The sequence below is a fragment of the Acanthochromis polyacanthus genome, chromosome 19 (assembly GCF_021347895.1).
Source record: "Acanthochromis polyacanthus isolate Apoly-LR-REF ecotype Palm Island chromosome 19, KAUST_Apoly_ChrSc, whole genome shotgun sequence".
NCBI lineage: Eukaryota > Metazoa > Chordata > Actinopteri > Pomacentridae > Acanthochromis > Acanthochromis polyacanthus.
In genome coordinates, this window is record NC_067131.1 from 3,364,496 (window position 1) to 3,390,550 (window position 26,055).

At 38.2% G+C, this 26,055-nt stretch overlaps 1 protein-coding gene across 1 annotated transcript; it reads right to left on the minus strand.

Annotated features, from left to right (window-relative positions):
- Positions 1–4,426: 4,426 nt before the first annotated feature.
- On the minus strand, positions 4,427–25,234 carry LOC110960743 (zinc metalloproteinase-disintegrin-like 2d). Its single transcript, XM_022208102.2, has 23 exons — positions 24,787–25,234; positions 23,305–23,411; positions 22,547–22,620; positions 22,381–22,456; positions 21,919–21,995; positions 20,474–20,675; positions 20,009–20,074; positions 19,867–19,929; positions 19,625–19,794; positions 19,464–19,545; positions 18,297–18,436; positions 16,345–16,531; positions 15,947–16,036; positions 14,746–14,944; positions 13,948–14,050; positions 13,703–13,868; positions 13,540–13,620; positions 11,569–11,653; positions 9,014–9,134; positions 8,774–8,933; positions 8,646–8,687; positions 7,853–7,903; positions 4,427–6,374 (listed from the first exon to the last, which is right to left on the minus strand). Exons 1-23 carry the CDS (start codon positions 24,824–24,826, stop codon positions 6,246–6,248), a joined length of 2,511 nt encoding a protein of 836 aa, XP_022063794.2. The 5' UTR covers positions 24,827–25,234; the 3' UTR covers positions 4,427–6,245.
- Positions 25,235–26,055: the final 821 nt, after the last annotated feature.

Consider the following 26,055-nt stretch of genomic DNA (forward strand, 5'->3'; position numbering starts at 1 on the left):
GGAAAGCGTTTTCAAATCGAAGCACCTCCAAAATTAAAATCTGGTGGAAAGATAAGAGTGGATCTCCAGATATGTTTAGCTGTGTGAACATACTTTTAAAATATGGCAAAATGTTCCCTTTACAAAGCAAAATATAGTTGTTGGTTTGTGGTGAACAAGATCTTTTTGGGCAATTAGCCAAGAATATGAGCAGCTTTGTTTTGTCCATGGTTGCTCATATTCCCTGTACACGTATATAGTTTTTAACCTGTTTGTAAAGATGCAGGACGTTCTACAGACCACACATGCGGGACCTTCCTGTGTGGTCAGCATCCCGACAAGTGTGAGTAAGACTTCTGTCAGCTTTTGTCTCATGATTTACCATAGGGACTGGAGTTTTAAACATGCAGCCTTGTTTGAGATTAAGTGTACCTGGCCTTGAGGGCAGGCGGCATCTTTGTTTCCCGCTGCCTTTGGTCTGTACAGGAAGTTAGAGACTGCAAAAGGATGGATTATAAAGATGCGGATGATGGCGAATCTCCTTGAACAGCCTCTCATAACAAATCTTTTTGTTTTCCTGGAATGTGTGCAGACCAGACAGTTCTGATGTCTGCAAAGGAGTTCTCGCAGAGTCTTGTGGATGTCGGCATATGAGAAAACTTGCATCTTATTTACCCTTCCAGACCCTTGTGGATGCAGAAAGTAAGAATTGGCTCTTAGATTTATCTTGGGAGATCTTAAACCCCAAGCTGGAAACGATGGGTTGTCCATTTCACTAATTATAATCAGGTTCAAGAACAGAGGAAACGGCTTGCAGTTGCTGAGTTGTACAAAAGGAAGGAAAAGTCTGGTATGAGTTTGTCACAGGATTTCATTCGTTGTAACTACGATGTCTTTGCTCAGAGAGGTTTAAAAGTTGTGACTCAACAGATAACACTGTTGGAAAAAGTTCAGCAGCAGCTTGTCTGAGTCTGAAAAAGGAAAAGCTGGAAACAATCGAGATAATTTGACTCAACTATTTAACCAAAGAGGCTCAACCTTCGATCTGAGTGATTAATAGTGAGTCACTAAGCCGAGCAGATTATCTTGTTGACTTCTTCCTCCCTTCTCATGACCCGTTTCAAGGCTTTTCTGGCTCAGTTCAGGCTCGACTGCTTTGCTGCTTGTCAGGAAATGATTTGTTGCGAGCAAGAGGAGTCATGCCAGGTCACTTCTGTTTCCCTTACAAGTGTTTCAGATTACGATCTGAGTGTTTGGCACATCTGCACACTGAAATATTTAATAAACTGTCATCTTGTTTTGTACTGGGCCTGAGAAAGCCAGAAAGCAGCCAAAAAAGATAAAGTTTAACAGAGAAACTCTTTGCATTGTCCTGTCGTCTGTTTAGTTGGAAAGTCTTGTGGTTTTCTTGTGGGTTATTCTCAAAGCGGAGTTTAAACCAGAATAAACGCACAGAGAGCTGCACGGTTGAGTCAACGCCCTACAAACCCTTTGAGGAGGGATGTCGTCATCGCATATCATCTCCTGCAGAATGCGAACAGTAAAACCAGCAACAAGCAAGGACGAAGCCTCGCTGTAGAACAAGCCGCTCTTGTTGTAAACCGAGATGTTTTATTAGCTGTTTGGTTTGTGAATCAGACTGAATCAGACGGTGAGAAACCAACCCCCTGCTCAGGAACCACATTCCTCGAAACTCGGCTCCCATGTCTGAGCTGCTGATCTGCAGCGGTGCTTGAAATGTGGTTTTTCTCACATTTTTAGTTAGATTTGCACATTAACACTTGTGGGGGTTAGTGTGACAGACAGCTGATGCTCTGCTAGTCTTCGGTATACGTTGATTTTGCAGAAAGAAGAAATGTTTTCCCCAATTTGCTGTGGAAGAACTTGGCTGACCTGCTGAGAGTTCTGACCTCAGCTCCGTCAAACACCTTTGGGATGAGCTGGAACGCTGACTGTGGAGCCAGAACTTATCACCCGACATCAGTGTTGGACCTCAGTTATGCTGTTATGGGCAAGTCTGGTGGAAAATCTGAAACCAGAAGAGACGAGGCTCTAGATTAATGACATGTTGAATAATCAAGACTGAGCTGTGTGGGTGTCCACATATGTTTGAGAACATAGTTTTAAAAAAAATATGTCAAACTTGCAGAGTCCATACAGATGTTGGTGGGTATAAACAGTCCCAAGAACAAACTTCTAGTCTTTATGGACGTATTAAACATACAAGGCCTTCTTTTTTAGACACTTTGCCAACAGTTGTGACTAAAAACCCTTCCCAAAATGCACAGTAATCCATTAATCTGAGCATGTTGGCCTCATGTCTGAATGAGCATACTGTTTACCTTAACAGTAGTGATAGCACTCTTAGCAATGTTTCTTTATCACTCACAATATGCTGCAAGTCTGAACTAGTCAAGTTGAAATCATCGTTATTTATGCAGCACATTTGAAACTGACATTTTCCCCACAAGGCTTTCCAGTAGGCATGACGATACTTTGAATTCTGTGAAGTGATGTTCGGGAATTTTTTTCATATTTAAGCACAGAGATGTTATTAACAATGTATGATTCGCCGTATAGGATAACCCAACAAACCTCCATTGTTCTGTTTCCTGCGTGCTCGTAGAAGTGGAGTTGAGTCCATTAACTACTATTTGTTGTTGTTTGGGTGCATTCTGTGTCAACGTTGTTGAATTCTACACTGCCATGGAAGCAAAAAAAGTCAAAAGACACAATTACGAAGTTGTTTCTGTAAACATTAGCATTCCTTTTGTATTTCTGCCGTAGATAGTCTTCTGCTAATGTTGCCACGATTGTTTTAGTTGAACATGTTGGCAGTTAAGTAGAGCGTTGGACAAATTTCAGAGTTTGAGTTGAAACGTCAATGGTACTTCAGCCAATAGTTGTCAAGACGAAGTCATAAGAATTTTCAGGAGATAGTTCAGTTTGGACCAAAGTGGTGAAGTGACCAATATTTCCATCCAGTTTAAAGCTGCCTACTAATGTTTAACACGATCAGCGTTCTAGTTTAGCACGTTGGCGGTTAAGTAGAGCATTGGACAGTATTTCAGATTGTGACTTAATAATTGCAACTTCCACTGAATTCCAACCAATAGTTGTCAAGACAATGTCATAGGAGTTTCTAAAGAAAACTAAGCTTGGACCAAAGTGGTCTAGCATAAATAGTATTACTAATGTTTGCAATGATCATTATTTTAGTTTAGCATGTTAGCAGTTAAGTAGAGCATTGCAGATTTGACCTTTGACAAAGTTATTACAGTTCATTCTGTGTGGAACATGAATGTACGTACCAACTTTCACCGCAGTCCAGCTCTTAGTTGTTAAGACAAATTTGTAAGTATTTCAAAAGATACTTTAGTCTGGACCAAAGTGGTAAACAGACCAAGATTTCCATCCATATATGCTGCTATCTGGCCACCTTCCATCTGCCCCAAATTCCCGCATTTGGAAGCTGTCTAATGATGTTATACACCATTTTAGTTTAGCATGTTTGCGGTTAAGTAGAGTGTTGACGGGATGATTGCAGCAGAAGAAAAGTCAAAGCATGAACACAGTTATTACAGTTTATCCTGAGTAAAACATGAACGTATGTCCCAAATTTCATGGCCGTCCAGCCAATAGTTGCCAAAACAAAGTCATATGAATTTTAAAATATACTGTAAGAGTTAAACCGACCAAAATTTCCATCCATAAATAGAACTGTTTGGCCACCTCACATCTGCGACAAGTTCCTGTAGTGGAAAACCACCGAGTACGTAATGTTTACCTCAGTCACCATTTCAGTTTAGCTTGTTGGCGGTTAAGTGGAGCGTTTCAGATCTGACCCGATGATTGCGACAGAAGAAAAGTAAAAGCCTCAGCAAAGTTATTACAGTTCAGCGGGCTTGAAGCATGAATGTTTGCAGCACTTTTCATGGCAGTAAAGCCAAGAGTTATCAAGACAAAGAATTTTAAATTAGTTTATACCAAAGTGAACCGGCCAACGTTTCCATCTATTTAAAAAAAAAAAAAAAAAAGCACTACTACTTGGCTACAAGTAAACTCTAACATCTGCAATAAGCTGATATTGTTTTTCGATTCACTTTTAGAGTTTCTTCGTTTTTACCCACAAGAGCATTGAGTTTGTCTTAAAGTAGAAACAGAAAACCCCATCAGCCTTTGTGTCCAACAGTTAAATTAGCTTAGCAGGAAGTCTGGATGATGAGAACTCTGACTCACTGCTGCCTCCCTTCCTGGAGCTCCTCACTAGAGAGCAATAAATACGAATTAACTGTTAACTGATGTTCGCTGGAAAGAGGCTTGTCAATAGGTTAATAGAGATGTTACACAAGGATGAAAGAAAAGCAGCACAGGACACTGATGAAACTCAATTCTCTGACATCGCTTCTGTAACACTGAAAAATGTGAAATCTGCTGATGCAACATGTTGTTGAAATAAAGTGCACTTTATTCAATGCAACAAAAAGCCACTCATAGGAAAGTTTTAACAATCAAGTCACGTTTAAGCATTATTGGAGCACCCGATTTAACTTGTAAGGTATAAAACCCCCGTGACTTTTGCCCCAGGAAGATATCAGTGCAGTAAAATAAAAACTGAAAAGTAATTGCTCCTCGAGGCTCAGTCATACACCCAACTGGGACTGAAAACAAACAAAGAAGGGATTCAGGTTGAACCACAGTAACACACCGGTTATCTGAAGTGTGCAGAAACTCCCACACTGATGTACCATGCAGAGGTTTTCAAGTACAGTGTTTAAAAAAAATCACCTGGTAGAAGGCACAGACTGACCTTAGACCCAGTTTAGGGACTGTATGAAAACTAAAAAAGGAAACTAGGCTCCCACTCGGCTTAGAAACAACTCCCACCTAATATTTTATCAGAATGTAACGGTGTTCAAGTTTGAATTAGGATTCCTGCAATAATTGTATATTATTAGTTTGTTGCAGTGCACAACTTTTGCACAAACTTCTGGCAGTGATTGTAATTATAGAAATGTTGTTGCACAGTTGTAACATATGCCTCGTCATGCTTTGTTTTTTTTAGTCCGTTACGTAGACTTTCTTTTTTATCAGCAATTTTTCTTGAATACCTCCTAGGTTTTTCCACCAGCTTATCTGCTGCTACAGTTGTGGTTTCGGTTGCTACCGCACCAGCTTGAGATTAAAAACTCCCACAGAGGAATTTACCTGAAGCTAACAGGGTTTAATCAGCATTGCGTTTACTCATTTGGCTTGAAAGTAGCACATGTTCATTGATATGCAAAGGTCTAGCACTCACTTTCAATATGAGAGACATAGAACCGCCACTAGATTTTTTTTGGCCACTTTTGTGCAGCAGAACCAAGTTATTATTATTCTAAATGCAGCAGTTACAGAACTTTTTATTCCTTTGAAGTCATGTTTGTATCCAGCTGTCAATCCAAGTCCAATATTCTGTCTCTTTTAGCTCTGATTTTGGTCTCCACCACCTCCTGAGGGAAGTATCTGCCAAACGCTCCACTACGGTTACCAGCTAGACGGGTAGTTTAAGGCATATGGTGGCATCTGCTGCTGAAAATAACATCTGTAAGGCACATCTGTGTGTCCGAGTGATGTAGATCCCAGCTTAAGAGTGGCAAGAGTAACCCGAGACAGTGAAGTTTCTTGCCAAACAGCCAATCAATGAGCCAAACCTTGCTATAATACTCTGTAAAGTGACGTAAAGCTACAGGCTAACCAGATAAATCTCTGCAGTGTCATGTGGATGAGCGACCGGTTGTTGTTCAATGCAGGAGTGTTAATCAAGCTTTAGGCAGCTCAGTTTAAAGCTAAATTAAAACCTAAATCTAAATGAACTTGCCCTGCTCTCCCCATTAAAAAGTGTTCATACAGTCCCTAAATTAGACATTAAATAAATATTCAAAAACAACATTTTCATTTGAGCGTCTTATAAAAGTGCAACAAGATAAAGTTAGCAGAAAGGACAGTTTAACAAACGGAGAACAGTAACAACTGCAACAGCAGTTAAATTCAAATGTCTGCACCAAAATAAATCACTTTTCCACAGCAGCTGAGCAGCTGTTGGTCTCGTGTCTTTTAACACATTCTCAATCGGTGAAGATTCAACTGATCAACTTCCTGAAGAGGGAACTTTTCCAAACTCTCTGGCCTCTGTGACTAAACTTGACGACACCTCAGAGGATCCATCTCTTCCTGTGTGTACGCCATGAATGCTTTGGTTGAAGATGGAAGTCCTAATGAGAGTTTCATGAGCGTCTGAAAGCTTGAGGCTTCGCTGGAGGCTGAGGAAGAGTAGAAGGTTTAAATCTGGCTGCAGGAGGAGGGCTGGGCTTCACTGGAGGTACAGGAGGGGGACTGGGTCTGGCTGCTTTATGCTGAAACACAAAACAGGATGGATTTTAGTCAAAATGTGTAAAAGTGAAGTTGCCGCTTCTGCACTCAGACCTGCTGAGGATGGTGGGAGGGTTTTGTGTCATTTTAGGGGAATTTTATTTGGTCCAAACAAAGAGTAGTGGTGCAACCTGTGACTTAGATTCAGCTGCAAAATTAGACTTGAATGATCCCCAGAGGGAGCAGCAACAACTCGACATAGAACATGAAAACAACTATTAAAAAGAAATGAATTAAACTAAATGAGGCATGTGTTATGTATCATGTTGCTTCTATTGTGTAAAGTACACGCTTCATTGTCACAACTAAATAGTCTCAGTGCATGTTCAGAGGCCTTAAACAAACAGTAAATATTAGAGAATGACTTTACAGAGGAGAATATCAGTGTACAGGAACAAAAGAACCAAGTCACTTATTAGTTCTTGTCTCATTTCTTTAAGTTTTGAAACTACTGCTGTCGTATTATGAACAACATTGACTAAATCCTTCAGTGATTGTGCAGATTTTTGGACATAATAACACAATGGCTGCTCTCTGTAACTTCTTTCTCTTCCATAAAGTGAAGTTCAGGTTGAAAGTTGTTGTTTTGCCAAAGTTTAGGAGGCGCAGATGGTTTTTACATGTTAACCAAGTGTTTCAGGAGCACTGGGAGCAGAGCGAGGAGATTCCATCGAAGAGGATGGCAGTTAAATTTGAATCTAAATCAGGTACACTTTTTGAGTTTTATTGGTCCAGTCTTTTAATTTTTGACTGCACCTCGTAAATGTTCTGTTTTGTGCAGTTTTATTTTATCGTCATAGCCTGTGTGTAATTCTAGAGTTTAGTTTTCTCATTTTTTCAGGTAAATCAAACTCTTATTTTCAGAATCTGCCTGTAAGACTTCAGGTTTTCCAAAAGTGAGAACAGAGGTTTCTTATCTTGGACCAACAATAGGTGGATCTGCAGCTGAAAACAATGTGAGCAAATTGAAATTTATTCTCAGTCTTGAATTAGGCATTTTTTTCCAGAAAAAGGTCTCGTGATAACCCAACGACAAAGCGTTGTTGTTGTTGTTTCTCCAAAAGTCTTTAAGTTTCTGCCCATCCAAACGAAAACACAACCCCAAAAACTAGCAGCGTTTCCACAAGTCTCCATTTTAGCAGTCTTCAACACCAGAATAAAGTGGACGCTATCCAGTTTAAGGTGAAAGAAATCAGTGTAGATGTTGTCCTCAAAGGAGTTCAACTTTTTTACACATATTATGGCTCAAAGTAGTTTCATTTATGGCTGCAACTAATCTGCTGTTCGTCCCATCATAGTTCCCAGCTACTGTGAAGACGTCTTTACATGTTTAACCAACAGTTAAAACCCCCAAAACAATCAGTTTACAGCAATTAAAACTGAAAAAAGTAAAAATATTCATATTTTATAAGCTGTAACCAACATGTTCAGAATCAGTTGTTTTACCTGTAAAGAGACTCACCTGTGTTTTATTGAGCGGAGGTAGAGGTTTGGATGGAGGTAGAGGTTTGGTCTGTGGTGAAACATCAGAAGAAGGAAGTCAAAGAGACATCTGTGCTTCATTTTCCACGTTAAACATGCAGATTTTAGAGTTTATCTGTTCAGAATGCGTCTTTCTTTACTTCGCTGCTTCACAAATTCTAAACAACACAGATCGAACTGATCCATGGAAGTGGATCTTAAACGTTTACAGATGTGGTTTTCTAACGGTTTCTGCTCAGACCTTCAGTTTCCTCAACTAGAAGCAGATGGTCGACATGAGATCTGTCGTTTGTCCAGCGTTTGACTCTTTAATCGTCTGATCTGGCCCTAATCAGACAAACATCCTGGAGTCTGAACCAGCAAAGATAAAGTCCAGGTTTGTTTTGATTTGTTGTCGATAAGAAACTCGTGTCTGAACTCTGAAGAGTCGGGACGCTGACTTTTGTCTTTAAATTTAGAACTTTTTTTCTCTTAAAGTCAGAATTCCAACATTTTTTCCCTTCAGCATTCCAACTTTTCTATGAGCATTCACAGATTTTTGTTCTCAGAATTCTTGGAGAAACGTTTTGTCAAAATTCAGACTTTTTTTTCCCCCTCAAAATTCTGAGGTTAAAGTCAGAACTCTAAATTTGACAGCAGGTCTAATGTTCCTCAGGTAGCTCCCTGAATTATTTAATGTGACTTTCTGAACTTTAGCAGACTGTAGGCTGATCTGATCCTCAGTCTGCATTATGTATTAGAGGACGTTAAAGATTAAAAAGGAGAAAGCTCACCGGCTCAGTTTCTGCTGATGTGTTGGACGCTTTCTTTGGTGGCTGCAGGAGAAAAAAAAGCTCTTTGTGAACGTTCTGATGGTTTACGGTGAATCTCTGTGACGTGGTTAACGTCGTGATGTCTGTACCTGAGGAGCAGGTCTGCTGGGCGTCACGGCAACCATCAGAGGGCTGCAGGCCTGAGTGGCCGTCGACTCCATGAAGGTGGGCTGGCTGATCTGAGGTCTGTCTTTAACGCTGCCCTCCTGGAACATCGGGTTCAGCTTGTCTGGAGCTGAATGCACTTTCCTGTGGAGACAACTTTAATCAGCTGTGAGGTAAAAAAAACAACAAAAACAAACGAGAAGCCTAATCAAAAGAGAACCGACCTTTTGGAGGTGTAGTTGTCCATGTTGTCCTTCTTGCAGCACATGAGTCCAGCGACCAGCAAAGTTATAACCAGCAGGATGGAAAGAGCTGCACAGACACCGGCTATGATCCCCGTCTGACCTGCAGACACACAAAGAACAATCACACGACAGTTACACAACACTTTAGTACACAATTTAGGTCAGTCTGTCTGAAAATGAAACTTTTAAGTCAAAAAAATGTACATAGGTTTACAAAAAAAAATGGTGTGCTGCTAATTTTTAGCCTCATCAGCAGTGGAGCTTCAGGGATGTAAATGCTGTCCATTCAGTTCAGTCCACAGAGAAATATCTGAAGAATTACTGGATAAATTATCAGGAAATTTGTTTTAAACATTCATGGTCCCCTGAGGATGAACTGTCGACTTTAACTTTCCGTCTGTTCGATTAGTTTTTTTGTAACGAAATGGCAGCAAAACTCTCAGTATTTACACAAAACTGTGATGCTACAACACTAATAAGTTAAAATGACACCAGCAAATATCAGCATGTAGTTTAAAGTGGTAACTCGGAGCACAAGCAGCTAATCCAAATAAAAACACGAGTTACTACTGTTTGGTTCTCACAGAAAGCGTCTAAAACCTCCTAGACAGGGAAGAAGAAGAAGCATTTTTTGCTAAATAAGGAAGAAAAAGCATCTTTTATCCTCATTTTCTTGTATTAAAACATATCAGCTGATGTTATAACAAGGAGAAATGTGGCAGAATATCTGTAAAGTTGCATAAAATAAAATTAATTTATGTTTCTATGGCAGGAAATGTTGTTTAATCAAAAATAGCTGTTTAATAGCAGCATGACTAAATGTTGTTGTACTAAAAAGGCTATTTTTAATCCTCTGAACCCACTGGAAGCCTGAAAGGCACGTTAACGTTAATGAAAACCCATTTATCAAAGCTATAAGCTGCAAAAACTGAAAGAATCATCTGATGTTTGAACTAGTCATCTGGTTCTTTTGGGAAAATTAACCAAATCTGACCTTCAAATCATCGTGTTTCATCTAAACCTCTTTATTCTACACGTCTTATTTAAAAAAACATGCCAAAAATAAACAGTTTGTTCGAACCAGATTCTGTAAAAATCAAAAAATTCTGCATTTGTCGGCACAACTGTGAAGCCGGTAGTGAGTCAGCTGCGATGAACAGAGATGTGAGATAAATTCAGAGAGTTTTTGGTTGAACTGCAGGCCGTGTTTACACAGCAGAGAGGAGACGAGTGTGTAAAAAGTAAAATATCTACAGTATGGACTGTAGTGTCACAATTGCACGTTTTTCAGTATTCTAAGTAGGACTGGACCCGAATATTCGTTCGCCGTCCGGATATTAATTTTGGTATCCAAATATCTCCCCAAACCCGTTTTTCTCGTTAGTTTTCATGGTCAAAATGAGAGATCAGGTGGCCGATCTTAAAATAAATCAATACTGAATTTTAAATAAATCGTTAAAGTTGGCAGAGCCAGGGGGCGTGGCTATACTTGATTGACAGTCCCATTGACTGGTCCTGCCCCAAGTTGCTCTCCGGTCCAGTCTGTTTGATGACGCTTTTTATGTCACTGGCTCCAAAAAATCCAAAATGGCGACCAGGAAGTAGCAAAATCCGCGCTTCATTTTCTCGGCATTGAAACCAACGGGTGACGTCACGGTTAGTTCACGCCTGATGGCTGCCGACTCTGACGTCACGCTTCACTTCATTGCATAAACACAAGACGAGATGCTGAAGACCTCCGCTCTGTTTGGGAATTCTTCAGATTAGATGAAGACAAAACGAAGGCAAATTTGGACCCGAGACCAGACGAACGGATCCGAATATTCGGGCCGTCTCAAGGAAATTCAACTTTAATCTCTGCTTTTTTAAGATTTATGGCATTAGAACTCAATTCTACTATATAATGGGCATTTCTCTACTTCTAGCCATGGTTGTTCTGTTTCCATAGAGGTGTAGAAGTTTACATTAGAGAGAAAAATGAACCAAAAGTGAGTAAAAAAGTAAGAAGTACTGTGGAGTTCAGAGGGTTAAATGAAGAAAAATGTTATAAAATGAACAGTTTTGGGTGGAGAATAGAACTCTCTAAAGCTTAATTTCTGCAGAAACCAAGAATAAACAAGACGTATCGTTTCTTCATTCAACAGATTTCGTAACGTTCTGAGGAAAAGTTGCGGTGAAGCTGTTTGCTAAAAATAAATCCTGGCTTCATAGTTTCATCATTTCAGTTCTGTTGATCAGAGAACAAACTGCTTCTTCTCCTTCCTCTGTTTCTGCTCAGAGAAAAGTTTCACAATCGCTCTGCAGCTTTCAAGCTTCATGTGCAAAGAATTACAGCAATATACCGTTTGTGGAAAAAGCCCTGAGGTTTAGTTAAACATATCAGTCATAATGAATCATTCCTGCTTCTGACTGGAAGAATGATTCATGCAGCTGGTTTGACCTCCTTTTGTCTGGACCACTGACCTTCTTTTTACGTTTACACACAACAGTTTGTCCAGAAAGTTGATATTTAAGGTTTAAAAAGTGTTGGGTACCTTGAGGTAAATCGGCGTACTGGAGGTCGCAGTTCGGAGGAGCCCAGCCGGGATCACAGTGACACTCGTTCTTATGATTACACACCTGAAACAAAACACAGATTAGAGATAAGAAGAGCCAGTGGAGTCTGATTTTAGCTTTAGTTTCAGGAAAACAGAACTTCAGTCGCCTGATTCAACACGATCTAATACGTCTTCAGTACAAACAGGCCCGTGTGACGCTTCTGTTCTGGAAATTAATGCAAATCGCTGCATATTTGGATGGATAACAACTCATTTGCATGTTTAAATATACAATTTTAGAAAACCTATAGTACTAAAAATGACAGTTTTACTGCAAGTAATAAACTGGGGAAGTTTTCTGCTGCCGTCTTTCTGGAAAATTAACCAAATCTGAGCTTAAAATCGTGATGTTTCATCTAAACCACTTTATTTCTACACGTCTTATTTAAAATACCATAAATAAACAGTTTGCTTAAATCAAAATCTGGAAAAAAGTAAAAATTCTGCACTCGTCTACGCAACCGTGGAATCACTTCTGAGTGCACAGTTTCAAATTCAAAGACATTTTGTGGATGCAGACCTGAATTTAAGTCATTTTTAGAAGATTTTTAAGGCATTCTGGAGAGTGTTTAACTAATTTTTGGGAAATTTTATCAGAAAAAAGAGAGAAAAAAATGATTTTTAATTTAACTTTTACAACTTATTGAGCAGGTTTGACAAGTTGTGCCAAAAAATATTGATTGAGAGGAACCGATTTTACACTCAGATTATTTGATCTGTTTTTCCAATAGTTCAGATTGTGAATTCATTACATGATGAGAAATAACTTAATAATAATTTCAGGCTTTTATCTTTAATAGTTCCTCAGATATTATTATTGAAACATCTAGGATGGCTCTGAAGGGTTCCAAAAATGACTAAAAACAATAAAAACATCCGAAATGACTCAGGTTTCACCTCAGAAAGTAAGTATGCTCTCTAAATGTTGTCACAATTTGTCAAAAATGACCTGAAACATGCAAAATTAGTAGAAACTGCTCAAAAAGTCCTCCTTAACTGTTCAAAACCTGTCCAAAATGAGTTAATGATGGCTGAGGAGGGTTAAAAAAATGACTAAAAATGGGTCCGAAATAACTTTAAAATGGCCTCAAACTATTAAAATTTTCTTTAAAAATTATAATTCTTCACAGTTACAGTTTTATTCGTGGTCCTCAACGGTGGATTTGTAGTAAATTACAATCATGTGATCATGTAGCGTTCACCTGTTGTCATGGTTACAGTGACGCCGTGCTGAATTGTCACTTTTTTCTCTGAATTCTAAGGTTAAAATCAGAATTATAATTTTTTTGCAGTAGGTTTAATCCTATTCTGTCAAACACAGGAAGCTTCGTCCTTGAAAGAAATAAGCAATTCTAGTTCTGTGTCCTCGAGTGAACTGTCGATTTTGAAACTTTCCTCTTAAAGCTGAACGATTTCCAAATTAGAGCTGCAACTGTTTAGGCAACCTTTGGTTTGAGTAATTATTTAAAGGAGGAATGAGCCTAAATTCTCCTATTTCAGCATCTAATGTGTGTGTTTTTCTGGTTTGTTTTCTTCTCTCTGACAACAAACTGAACATCTGGAGACGATATCTTGGATTTTATGACAGACTTTTGTAAAAAAAAAATTCTCACAATTTAAAGACCAAATAGCGTAAATTGATGATTAAAATAATAGTTAGTAGGTCCAGTTTGAAAGTAGGAAGGCTTTTCAATTAGAAACATCTGTATAGTTCAGTTAAACAGCCTCAGACTCACAGAAATCAATACATTTATATCTACAAACACGATAAAATTCTTCCTCAGAGCAGCTCGAGCACAAAGCAGGCGCATTTCCTGATTTTTTATTTAGTTTTTACACCCACCAGCATGAAACATGACCGACTAAACTCAACAAGGAGCTTTAAAAACACTAAAATAATCATCTCACCCCGTTGTTGTTGCATTTCTTGGAACATTCCTCCTTTTTCCCGTAAACGGAAACGTCCACACATTTGTTGTTGAGGCAAACCTGCAATAAAAGTTAGATTTTTTTTTTAAGCAAAAACATCCAAAATAATGTAGAAAAAGTCTCCTTGTAATGTTTTATTTACCTTGTTTGGTCCACACGGGGCTCCACTGGGCACCATGTCGAGGTTCCTGCTTTTATCGTCCTCCACGGGCAGTTTACATTCTAGGCTGAACACGGTGTAGGAGGCTCGTTTCCCCGTTATAGACTCACCGCCGCCTTCACAGAAGATAGAGCCGCACTTTTGATCCCTGCAGAATAAACACAGAGACATAAATTAATCCAGAACGTGGTGAGAATTCACCGTCTGTTTGGTGCAGCGATACGTACGCTAAAGCACAACGAGTGAAGCCGAATTTGGTTTTCCCACAGTTTGCGCCTTCTTCTCCTCGTTTGTTCAGGTTGTAGCAGATATCTGGAGCATCTTTGGCTCCTAGAAGAACAAACAAATGGAGGTTATTGGTTATAATCTTTAGTCTGCTGGGAAATTTTACACAAAAGTTTAAAGGAGGGGACATTTTTTAAGTGAAAATGTGACTGCAAAAACTGCAAGAATGGTTGAGAAAATGCAGATTTTATTGTGTCTTATCAGACTTTTTGTTAAAATCTTAACTGGAGCCTCAGTATTCAATTTTCCACCTTAAATGACCTCAGTATTTAGTTCTTCCACCTTAAATTACCTCAATACTTAGTTTTTCCACCTTAAATGACCTCAATATTTAGATTTTCCACCTTAAATGGCCTCAGTATTTAAATTTTCCACCTTAAATTACCTCAATATTTGAATTTTCCAGCTTAAATTACCTCAATAATTTTTCCACCTTAAATGACCTCAATATTTAGATTTTCCACCTTAAGTGACCTCAGTATTTAGTTTTTCTACCTTACATTACCTCAATAGTGAATTTTTCCACCTTAAATGACCTTGATATTTAGTTTTCCACTTTAAACTACCTCAGTATTTACTTTTTCCACCTTAAATGACCTTGATATTTAATTTTTCCACCTTAAATGACTTCAGTATTTACTTTTTCCACCTTAAATGACCTCAGTATTTACTTTTTCCACCTTAAATGACCTCAGTATTTACTTTTTCCACCTTAAACAGCCACGTTGTTCACAGGGTACCTGGTCCAAACAGCCTCCAGCAGTGCTGCTGTCGGTTCGGGCAGCGTCCGTCGTGGCAGAAGCCCTGACTGTGGCTGTAGCACGGTTTTCCGTTCATCTCAAAGCTGTCTTCTGGACACTCGTTGGACGCTCCGGTGCAATATTCTGGAAGGTCGCAGTCGCCCACCGACTTCCTGCAGACGCTGCCGGACGCTTTCAGCTGAGGGTTGAAGGAACGCTTCAGGTCAGAGCAGCAGCAGGGACTTTTAATCCATCAGTGTTTAATAGAATTAGCTTCATAAATCCTGCCTGACCGTCTCTAATTTAGCTCGATGTATCTGTCAGCATCATTTTTTCGTCTGTTGCAATTTGAGGCTGTTTGAGCGACAGTATCTCAGGAACTATTAAAGATAAAAACGTGGAATTTTCACTGTTATTTCTCATCATGTCATTGATTTAAGGTCTGCAATATTGGACAGGAAAATCTAATAATGACTGTTTCTGGGTGAGATAAAATCTACAAATAAAGCAGTGATGGAAAATCCCATTTCCGAGCACAAATTAATGAAAAAATTGATAATGCAGACTTTAATTAGTGACATTTTCTGAATCATATGTAGCTGCATGTAACAATAATACAAAATAAATCATGTAGAACGCTTTTATTTTGAAGTGCTTGGCCACAAAAAATGTTTTTAAAATTATTTTCGTTCAACTTTTTTTTAGCAGATATACCAGAAAAGCAAGAAAATCCAATCTGAGTTTCAAGACTCAGTGGAAATTTCAGGCTTTTATTTTGAAAAGCTCCTGTGATGCTGTCATTCAGCCTCAAATTTCAATATGCAAAATCAAAACTTAAAGTTAAATAAAGCTAAAACTTCACAAATGTCTTTTTAAATTGTCAATGCAATGGACAATAATTCGAGTTTATCATGTGTGATATTAGTTATTACCTCAATGTAACTGTAAGCATAACTACTTCCTGTTCTATTCTAAATAAGATGAGTTTGACATCCCTGAATTAGAACGTTTAAGCCTTAAAACAACTAGATTTGCTAAAACAAGAGCAGCAGGAGATAGAATCTGGTTATAGGGAGCTCTTGAAATGATTTCATGCTTTTCCTCCTTGTGTTTTTACATTTAAACTGCAAATACGTCTTTATTCTGCATTTCTGGCCCAGATTTGAAGCTGTACTCGAGGCCGCTGAGCAGCTTTCAGTACCTGGCAGCCGTCGCAGCACTCTCCATGAGCACACTGAGAGCCTTCAGTCAGCCGGCAGGTCGAAGCATCACAGCACGGGTTGGTACATTCCTGGAAAAAAACAGGAAAAAAAACTCTTGTTTAAAGAGTTCCACCCTGAGCTGGACGGCAGTGATGAAAGCTCAGGGTCACCAGATCAGATCTAAACCTCCCACATGAGCAGCGTCTGCCAAGAATCCCTCCTCTGTGATAAGAAGTGAGGACAGAACTATTTAATCTCCGTAAACAAGCGTCACCTCCTCTTTTATTAGCCTCACACACAGGAAGCCACGCCAGCAGCTGGAACGGAAAGCGGAGTCTCCCTTCACCAGAGGATGCGTTTAAACGCCCCGAAAGCGACGAGTGGCTTCGTGTTTTACCTCCTCGGTGCCACAGTCGCAGTCCTCCCCGGGGTCCAGCAGGGCGTTCCCACAGCGGGGCCCCGAGGCCAGGGTCCGCACCGAGGCCGGCCGCTGCAGGCAGCTGGGCCGAGCTCGCTCCAGGAACTCGGCCAGCTGATCCACGCTGCAGCCGCTGAAGAGCTCCGGAAAGACGGCGTTTCCCGTCCTGAGGAGGAGCAGAGAGGTTCCAGATTAACGGAGGATTCACAGCTTTGATTCAACATAAAGTCTGAACTGCAGAGCAGGGGGTCAAAGTCATTTAGTTCACGGCCACATTTACCTCCAGTGGACCGGAGCAGTGAAATCACAGCTCCTACGTTTTCCCTTTGTTTTACCGCAAAATAGTAGCCTAGCCGTGCTAGACAACCCACGGCAACGAATTTAATTCTCTGCCAGGGTGGGTCTAGTTACCCTCCATAAGGCTCGAGGCTGGATTCTCCTAAAACTGGCCGACGAATCACCATGAAGTGACGACAGAGGCGTGACGATTCTGACAGAAACAACCGGCGCACAATAAACAGTTATCTTTTGACTCGACTTTGGCCACAGCCCTTAAAGATTTGAAGCTAAAATGGAACTTGAAAGATAAACAAAGGACGGCACTGAAGTGTTTCATTGAGAAGAAAGACGTATTTGGACTTATGCCAACGGGATATGGCAAATCCTTAATATACCAGTTGGCTCCGCTGGTTGGGAAGCTAATGGGACTTAGCCACAATCCGCCGGCGCTCTCGGAACTACGTCAGCCTATTCGTTGCACTGATTGGTTGTATACCTACCCAATAGCTGCAGAGGGATTTGAAAGACAACCTTTTAGCCCGCCTCCCTCCCTGTCGAGAGTTCCTAGACCCTTGTGCCTTCAGAACATGGGTCTAGCATGGCTAGGCTAGCAAAATAGTACATTCTGATCATTTTCATGTTTAAAGAATTCTCTGTTTACAAAACAACCTGAAGAAAAATAAGTCAAATCTCAACAGCATTACACCTCAGTTTAACATTTCCACATTACAACTTACAGATCAGAGTGGAAAACAATGTTTCATCATATCTGGAACTCAACAATGTAGTATTTTACTTTATGATCAGAATGACAAAAGACACAAAACCACAAAAAAAAGAATAAAGCAAAACACAAAATGACAAAAATAAAACACACAAGCGGGACATGTTGGGGTGTTTGTTAGTGAATTTAATGTTTACTGTATCTGAACTAATTCAAAATGATTCAAAAAAGGTGTTTTTATCCACTAATATGTGCTTTAACTCTTTTCTAGAAAAGAAAAAAATGATCTCAAGCAAGAAAAGCACAATTTTTGCAAAACTGAGGAAGTTTTTTGTTTAAATTTAGCCTTTTTTCTATGACATTTTTCCAATATAATACATCAAAATGCAACTTAAAATAATTTACAGAAGCATGTGGAGATGTTTTTTAGGGAATTTAATTCAAAAAAGTGTTTTCTGTCCACTAATATGGGTTTTAGCTCTTTTTTAAAAAAAGGCAAAAAACCATCTCAAGTGAGCAAGAACAGTTTTTTTTCTGAAATTGGGAAAGTCTTTTTCAAATATAGCCTTTTTTTCTATTAAGTTTTTCCAATATAATATATGAAAACGCACCTTAAAATACTTTACCACATCCAAACTAATTCAAAGTAATTCAAAAAAGGTGTTTCTGTCCACTGTGGTGTGCTTTAACTCTTTTCTAGACAAGAAAAAATGATCACAAGCAAGCAAAAGCATATTTATTTGGAAAATTGGGGAAGTGTTTTTCAAATTTAGCCTTTTTCTATGATGTTTTTTCCAATATAATACATCAAAATGCACCTTAAAATACTTTATGGATGCATGTTGGGGTGTTTTTTAGTGAAACATTCCCCAGATCCCTGCCAGAGTAAAATAAATCCAGCGTTTCTACTCTGCTGTCGGGTTCCTACCTGAGTTTTTCTGCCATCACACAGTTCCCGCTGCCGTACGGACCACAAAGGCACCCCGCTGCATCGTGGGAAAGACCGAAGTTGTGTCCCATCTCGTGAGCGATGGTGGAGGCGAGGCCGATGGGGTTGTCATGGTGATCCTGGAGGAGGAGCACATCTGTCGCTTTAAATCCTAAACATTTCACGTAAATCTTCACCTGCAGCTCACACTGGAAAAAATGTCCCTCTCAAAACAAGGGGAAACAAACTTATTTCAAGGAACTTTTACCTTGAAATAAAGTGAAAAAAATCTGCCAACAGAACAAGTGAAAAACGGCTTGGTAAGATTTCTTGAAATAAGATATATTTAGAATATTGAGATCTTAAAATTAGCTGGGAAAACTTATTAAACTATATTTAACCAGGATTGTCAAGTTTAGGTGTCTTAACCCTCCTGTTGTCTTCATTTACGGCAACAAAAAAATTTTGTTTCCTTGTCTGAAAAAAGTCCAAAAATTCAGCAAAAAATTCCCCAAATTAAAAAAAATTGCAAAATCTTCAGGAAGAACATTCCTTAAGTTTCCCTTAAAAGTTTGACTTTTAAAAAAATCCCCAAATTTGGCAAGAAATAAAAATTTTAAAAAAATATCAAAATTTTAAATATTTTCAAAAATGAATAAGAATCTTCCAAAAAAATCTACAAATATCTAAAGTGATTCCATATATATCAGTAAAATTTCTAATATTTTCTTTAAGAAAATTCAGAAAAAAATGAACCAAAATTCAGCAAAATTCACTGGATTTTAATGGATTTTTTCTGAATGTTCTTAAAGAAACACTTCAATATTAATATTTTTTCCATCAAACAATTCTGAAATTTTCCAAAAATGTTGAAAATGTAGAAGTTTCACTGTGAATATATATATTTTCATTTCCACATTTTCAAACTTTGAAACAGGTCAATTTTGACCCACAGGACAACACGAGGGTTAAAACAATTTCAAGATTGTTTGACTTAACAAGATGTTTAAGATGCATTGTCTTAAGACAAGTCCCTCCATCTGCTGAAATGTCACTTGCTAAGAGAATTTATCTTAAATCAAGTGGGATGAGACACTTTGACTAAAAATAAGACAAATAGGCTTGGTAAGAGTTTGAGTTTCTGCAGCTCAGAGCTCGTCTCTCTACCTGGTTGACTCCGCCTGAGTTCCCGGTGCACATGGCGAACTTGTTGGCGAGTCCGACCGTGTCCCCGTCGAAGTCTTTGCCGCTGTCGAGGAGAAAAGTCCAACGTCAGATGAAGCTGTGTGTTCTGAACATCTGGACTGATGTCGGACGGTGAAACTCACGTCACAAACTGAGCGTTGTCGTGCTTCGTCCTCTTCAGGAGGTCAGACTGACGCCAGAGCAGGAAGTTGTCCAGAGTCCTTTCTGAGTTCAGCTCGACGTTGATGAAGTCTTTGTGCATCCAGATCTCCAAACCCACCAGCATGACGCGGATGTTCAGAGGTCGATACAGCTGCAGAAGACGAGGAGGCGTTCAGGAACAAAATGCTGCCAAACGGATCACAGAAGCTTTAAAGCTGCTTACCTTGTCGATGTGATTGACAGCTGTGAGGATTCTGGGTTTGGTGTCACTGCCGTATCGTTTGTACTGAAGCAGGAGGAGAGAAGAAGCAGATCAGATCCACGCAGCGGTGGAGGTGAAGGTGTGGTGAAAATCAGATGTTTACCTCGGTGTTGTCCACGACAACGAACAGCTCAACAAACCTCTCTGGACCTGCGACTGGTTTAGTTTTCTGAAAGGGACAAAAAAACATTCAGAACTTTATTGAAAGTTTCTGTTTGCAGCTTTTCAGAACCACGAAATGTCGCTAGAATTATTTGTCTCATTTTTGTTTCTTTTGTTTCTTGTTTTTGTCATTTTGTGTTTCATTTTTAAAAAATATTTTGTCGTTTTTTGTTTTGTTTTTGTCTGACTTTTGTCGTTTGTCTCATATTTTTGTCGGTTTGTTTCTCATTTTTGTCGCTTTGTGTTTCCTTTTTGTTCCACTTGTCTTTTGTTGTTTTGCTTGAATTCTCTTGGTGGTAAAATGTGAAGGTTTTGTGTCTTCTTTTACTTTCAGTGTCCTGCTTTGAGTGTTTAGAGTCATACCAGCTCTATTTCCTGTTAAGGGACGTCTTGATGTTCTGCTTACCCATGATCTGGACCTGAAGAGGCCGGCGAGCTGAGGGCCCAGATCCTGGTCCTGGTCGTACGTCATGGTGCTGTTAGAAGATCCACAGGAGACGCTGCTGCTCATCTTCAGATGTTCTCGTCTGTAGACTGCATGCTCCCCGTCGTCGGTTTGTTCCAGAGGCTCTATCAGGTAAACCTGCTGCCGAGTTTTCAGGAAGCCGCTGCACAGCGTCGCACAAAACAACTTTTTATTTACAGAATCGAAGAATGAAACCCCTACGGAGTGATTTAGACATTTCAAACTCTGCCTAACCATCGCTGACTTGCTTCAAAATTCAACCTAAATATGCTTTTTATCGATCACCACGCTCCACATTTAAGCTTAAAGAGCCCAGATTCTGCTTTTTAGTTCCTGTTGTGTGTTTTAAATCTGCTTTCTGGTTCCACTTTTATTCAGTTTGTTTACTCAAAATAAAATAAATCATGTTTGGACTCAGTTACACACAATAAAAGGTTTATAACGCCAACATAAACCTTGAAAAGTTTATAGTGTAGCTGCTTTTTCCTTCAGTGTGTTATAAAGGTCTGTTTTTTAAGCTAATTTTAGACATTTTTTCAATAATTTGGGGCACTTCTTTTGTCATTTGGGGTAGTTTTTAATCACTGAGGAGGTTTTCAGTCATTTCAGTCATTTTTTTCATCACTGAAGACGAGAAGTTTAAAGTCCTTTTGGATTTTTTTTTTTTTTATCATCCTGAACAAATTTTAAGACATTTTGCTGCTATTTTGTGGATGCAGACCTGAATTTAAGTCATTTTTAGAACATTTTTTAAGGCATTCTGGAGAGTGTTTACATATTTTTAAACTTTTATCAGAATTTTGGACAAATTTTTAAAAGAGAGAGAAAAAAAGTGTGTTTTTTTTATTTAACTTTGACAAGTTGTGCCACAAAAAGGAAAAAATATTGATAGATGGCCGAATCCAGAATGCAGTGAATTTCGCTGGATTTTGTTTGATTTTTTGTGAATGTTCTTAAAGAAAATATTAGAAGTTTTACTGATAAATATGTAATCACTTTAGATATTTTTAGGATTTTTTTTGGAAGATTTTTGCTCATTTTTTGAAAATATTTACAAGAATTTTCTTGCCAAATTATTTTTTCAATAAAACTTTTAAGGAATTATTGGAATTTTCTTCCTGAATTTTTTGCAAATTTTCAGAAATTTTCGGAATTTTTTTTTTTGCAGAATTTTTGGATTTTTTTCAGACGAGGAAACAAAATTTTCTGGTTCCCATAAATGAAGACAACAGGAGGGTTAAATAAATGAGCAGAAATGCAGCTTTAGTGCAGTAATCGGATCAGTCTGCACAGGAAGTTAACTTCACTCGATGTGGGTAATATTCACAAACGAAACACGATGAAGCGTCACGTTTCCACTGCAGATAAACAGTTTATTTTCTCACCTAATGCCGGAACAAATCCCCACGCTGACCGAGGATTCGTCGTCTCCTTGGATCGTTCCCTGATAGAAGCAGTGATCCTGGAGGAAACAGTCAAAGAGCGTCTTTGTTTTTAACGCTGCATGAATCCATGAATCACAGCGCAGGAATGTCCGATATTCACCACGTTTGGGTCACTTGCAGGCAATAATGTCTGAGAAATCCCTCAAAGCAGAACTTGTGCTTTCAGATATGAAGCCAGACAAACGTTTTACAGATTATTTGTTTCACCCAAATGGATTAAAATGTTAATATTGTGTGTTTTTTGCAGCTAAAACTGCAGATAAATTACAGAAATTTAACTAATTTGGCAAAGAAAAGTGTAATTTAACCAACGTGCAACAAAATAACACATTTTTTTGTTTGTAAAATGCCAAAAAACACAATTATTAACCATCACGACTAACTTTATGAATTAAATTTTACCTCCTTTGGCGACGTTTCCACTCGTCTTCCATCCTCTGAATAGTGCGTTTCAGTGTAGTCTCTCCCAATAAGATTCCTATTAAGTACAAAACAGAAGCTTTATATTTTATTCTCAATATATTTACATATTTCGATGTATTTTTATTGGACAAAATGTGTAATTTACCAGTTTTTTTCCAGATGAATGGTGTGGTTTCTCCCCTCGATGGTCAACTCGTACCGAACCGAGTCAGGATAAATCTGCAGAAAATGTTCCATCATTGAGAATTAAAAAAAAAAAAAAAACAACCAAAAAATCACAGAAAAATGCTGTTAAAGGTGGAAATCCTGCTTTTAAGTATGTTTTACCACAATCAGGAAGATGTATTTTTGCTTTATGTTGTTTAAAACATTAAATTAAATGAGATTTTTTTATGATTTTAAAATGAGCAGCGGAACTACAGCGATGAATTAGATGATCTTAGATTATTACTACTTGTTTTTTTTAACAGAAAAGTTGGAACAGAAAAGACAAAAATCAATTAGAGTTAGCTTAGAAGTTTGCTTTTACACAATTACTTAAAATAGGGCTGATTATTTACTGCCTTTCTGATGGTGCTGTTTGGGGAATGAGCAGCCTTGGAGGAGGACTGAGCTCTCCGAGTGCTTTTCTTCTTCTTTTTGGATTCATTTGTTTTCATTTCTAAACCATCACTGGCCTTTCTCCTTCTTATTTATGGATCTATAATCGTTAAAAGCTACTTTACTGAATCCAGAGCCTGTACTTAATTGGAGAAAAGACTCTTAATCTTTATGTAAACGTCATTTAAACTGTTTTATGTCTGTAGCTTGTTGGTTTGTGCTGCTGCTCGTCTTTGCCAGGACTCTCCGTTTATTAAATGAATAATTGATGAATGAGTTAATGAAAGGTGAGCGTTTCTTCACCTGGTCGTCCTGCAGGCTCCTCTTCTGTCTCTGCTGAAGCCTCTGAGGTCGAACCACCTCGAAACGCTCCACGTGAGACAACGAGCCAGAGCCGAGCACGAAACCGACTGCAAAACACAGGCTGGAGTTAGACGATATAAAGCAGAAATGATGAGAATAAACAGTCAGTCTGCTTTTATCTACTGTTGAATACTCTTTGTAGCAGAGCAGGAAGAAGCATTCAGAGCCCTTAAGTACTAATACCACCTTAAAATCCTCAGTTACTCGTTAAAGTACGGTTATTTTATATCTTTAAAATATTATCACTAGTATATCAGTGTGGAAGCAGCGTTTTAAAGTTGGATTCGGTTCCATTTCTGCTCATTTTTAGCTGTTTTTCTTCAGGACTGTAACTAATTACTGCTCTCTAAGTGTTTGGTTTATAAATAATAATATAAAGCACCGCCTTATCAGTGTGAAGGTGATCAAAACTATCAGAAATAAGGTAAAATTAGAGGGATAAATAAAAAAGAAAAGCATTTTTGTGCTTGTCAGCGTGTTAGAAAATAAAGCAGCAGTGAAGTACAAAGAAAATCTTTACATATTGATATAAAAACAGCATAAAGTGTCGAGTAACGCAGTAAATGTACTTAGTTACTTTAACCTAAAACCATAAAATCATTTAAGTGCAGCTTTTCATCACATCTGAGGCTTTAAATTTAGTTTCTGCATCACAGTGTTTTGTAAAAAAGAGTCCAAAACTAGAAGAAATGAAGTAAAATTATTAGTTTTTATAAAGAAAAAGCAGCAAATCTTCACATTTTTACCACTGAAACATTAAAACATTCATTCTTTATCCTGTAATTATGTTATCTCTCTTCTGCAGTATTTGGTAGTTTAATCTATAAAACATACACGTTTATATTTGTGTTCATTTATATGTGCATTTCTTTTTTTTTTTTTTTTAGAAATGAGGAAGCAGAAAATGGAGATGTTAAAGTAAATGTGCTGCACAAAGAGCTTCACTGCAGCTTTACAGCAAATTTGAGGCTTAAAATCCAGTTTATTTTATACAGTGCTTAATTAAAGCTTCCAAAACTACTAAAAACTAAAGAAAATTACTGTATAAGAATATAGAAAAAGCAGCAAAACTTCAGTTTAAACACTCAAGACTCAGCTCTTCTCTTCTGCACTGTTGAGTAGTTTAATCTATAAAATATCTACATATTTCTGCTATTTTTAAAGTGCAATTTTTTTTAGAAATAAAGAGCCATGAAACCAAAATACTTTAGTAATAGAGTAAAATTACTCAGTTCCATTCCTCTCCAGCTGTTTGTTTTCTGTAGAAACAGTTTTACTGCAGCTTTAGGACAAATGTGAGGCTTTAAAACATCATTTCTGCTCCGACATTAACGAGCTTTCCTTCACTTTCCTCCTGGTTAACCAGCAGCCGGTTTTCAGTAATAAATTATAAACTGATGTTAAATTAGAAGAAAGTCTCACCGCAGCTCAGCAGCACCGTCAGAGCTCCGGTTCCCGTCATGATGCTCCGTTAAACTCCGCCGATGATCAGGCTCTGCAGGCGGCTGGTGGTCAGGACCCGCCCCCGGTGCTTATCTCCGCCTCACACATTTACCGGAAAGCACCGTCAGAGCAGCAGCTGTCGTCGTTACACTTCCAGGAAATTAAAAAAGAAACTTCAAAATCAAACCTGCAGAGACTGAATGAGTCTCAGAGGAATTAAAACAGGTCAGTGCTGGCTAGATATTTATTTCTACATTCTTATTTATTTTACCTTCACTGTTGTCTTGTTGAATATCAGCTGCTGTTACAACAGAATTTCCCTCTGAAGATTCATAAAGTCAGTCTATATTTAAGCAAAATCCCAAATATGTTGAGTTTAAACTCACAGAAAACTACAAAATCAGCAAATATTCACATTAAAAAATGATACCAGTGAATTTCTGGCATTTTATGAATATAATTAATCTAATCTAGTAGTGTTCATGAAACCTGACTGTAAATTAGATTGCGATGAAAACAGAATAACTGGCGGACATTTGGGCTTCAAAATGTTTGAAAAATAAACCTTCTCTTTTACAGTTTTCTGCTTCAAATTGGTAATAAACTATCAAAGGCTTGATTGGCTCAGAAATTGAATTTGAACAGTTTTATTTGAGATTGTGGGATGAGAAAAATGACGTTTTAGGAGGAATTTCAGACTTATTTGGTATTTTTAAAATGATTTTCAAACATTTTTTTCACCTAGTTTTTTTAGATTTGGTCTTATTTACACGGCAGCGGCATGTTTTAGTATTTTGCACATGAATTATTTGAAATTTGAGGTAAAATGACCCAAATCACAATACTTCCCCCACATTAATGATACAGACGGACATTGAAAAAGTCAACTATTAAACTTCTTTTTGGACTCAAATTGCATTTTTTGGTCGACCAACAGCCCAAAATCATAACGTATTGAACTGAAAATCACAGAAAACTATGAAAATATTCACATTTAAGTCCCAGCTGCAGTGATTTTTGGTATTATTGCTCAAACAGTGTACAGAAAACGTCTGCAAACGCTCTAACTGTAAAGCGGCTTGTTTTGTGTCCGACCAACAATCAAAAACAATGACTTTTTGTTGTTTGCACAAACTATGAAACTAGCAAATAGAGTTCACATATCAGAAAATATTTCACATTTTTATTCTTTAAACTCCACAAATAATCACTTATCAAATTACTGTTTGCATGAATTTGTCAATTTTG

Excerpts from the sequence above, each read along its gene's own strand:
- LOC110960743 (XM_022208102.2), bottom strand. The coding sequence starts at position 24,826 with ATGACGGGAACCGGAGCTCTGACGGTGCTGCTGAGCTGCG. Across the intron at positions 19,930-20,008 it reads TTGTCGTGGACAACACCGAG|TACAAACGATACGGCAGTGA; the intron begins GTAAACATCTGA and ends CTCCTGCTTCAG. Across the intron at positions 18,437-19,463 it reads ACTCAGGCGGAGTCAACCAG|GATCACCATGACAACCCCAT; the intron begins GTAGAGAGACGA and ends CTCCTCCTCCAG.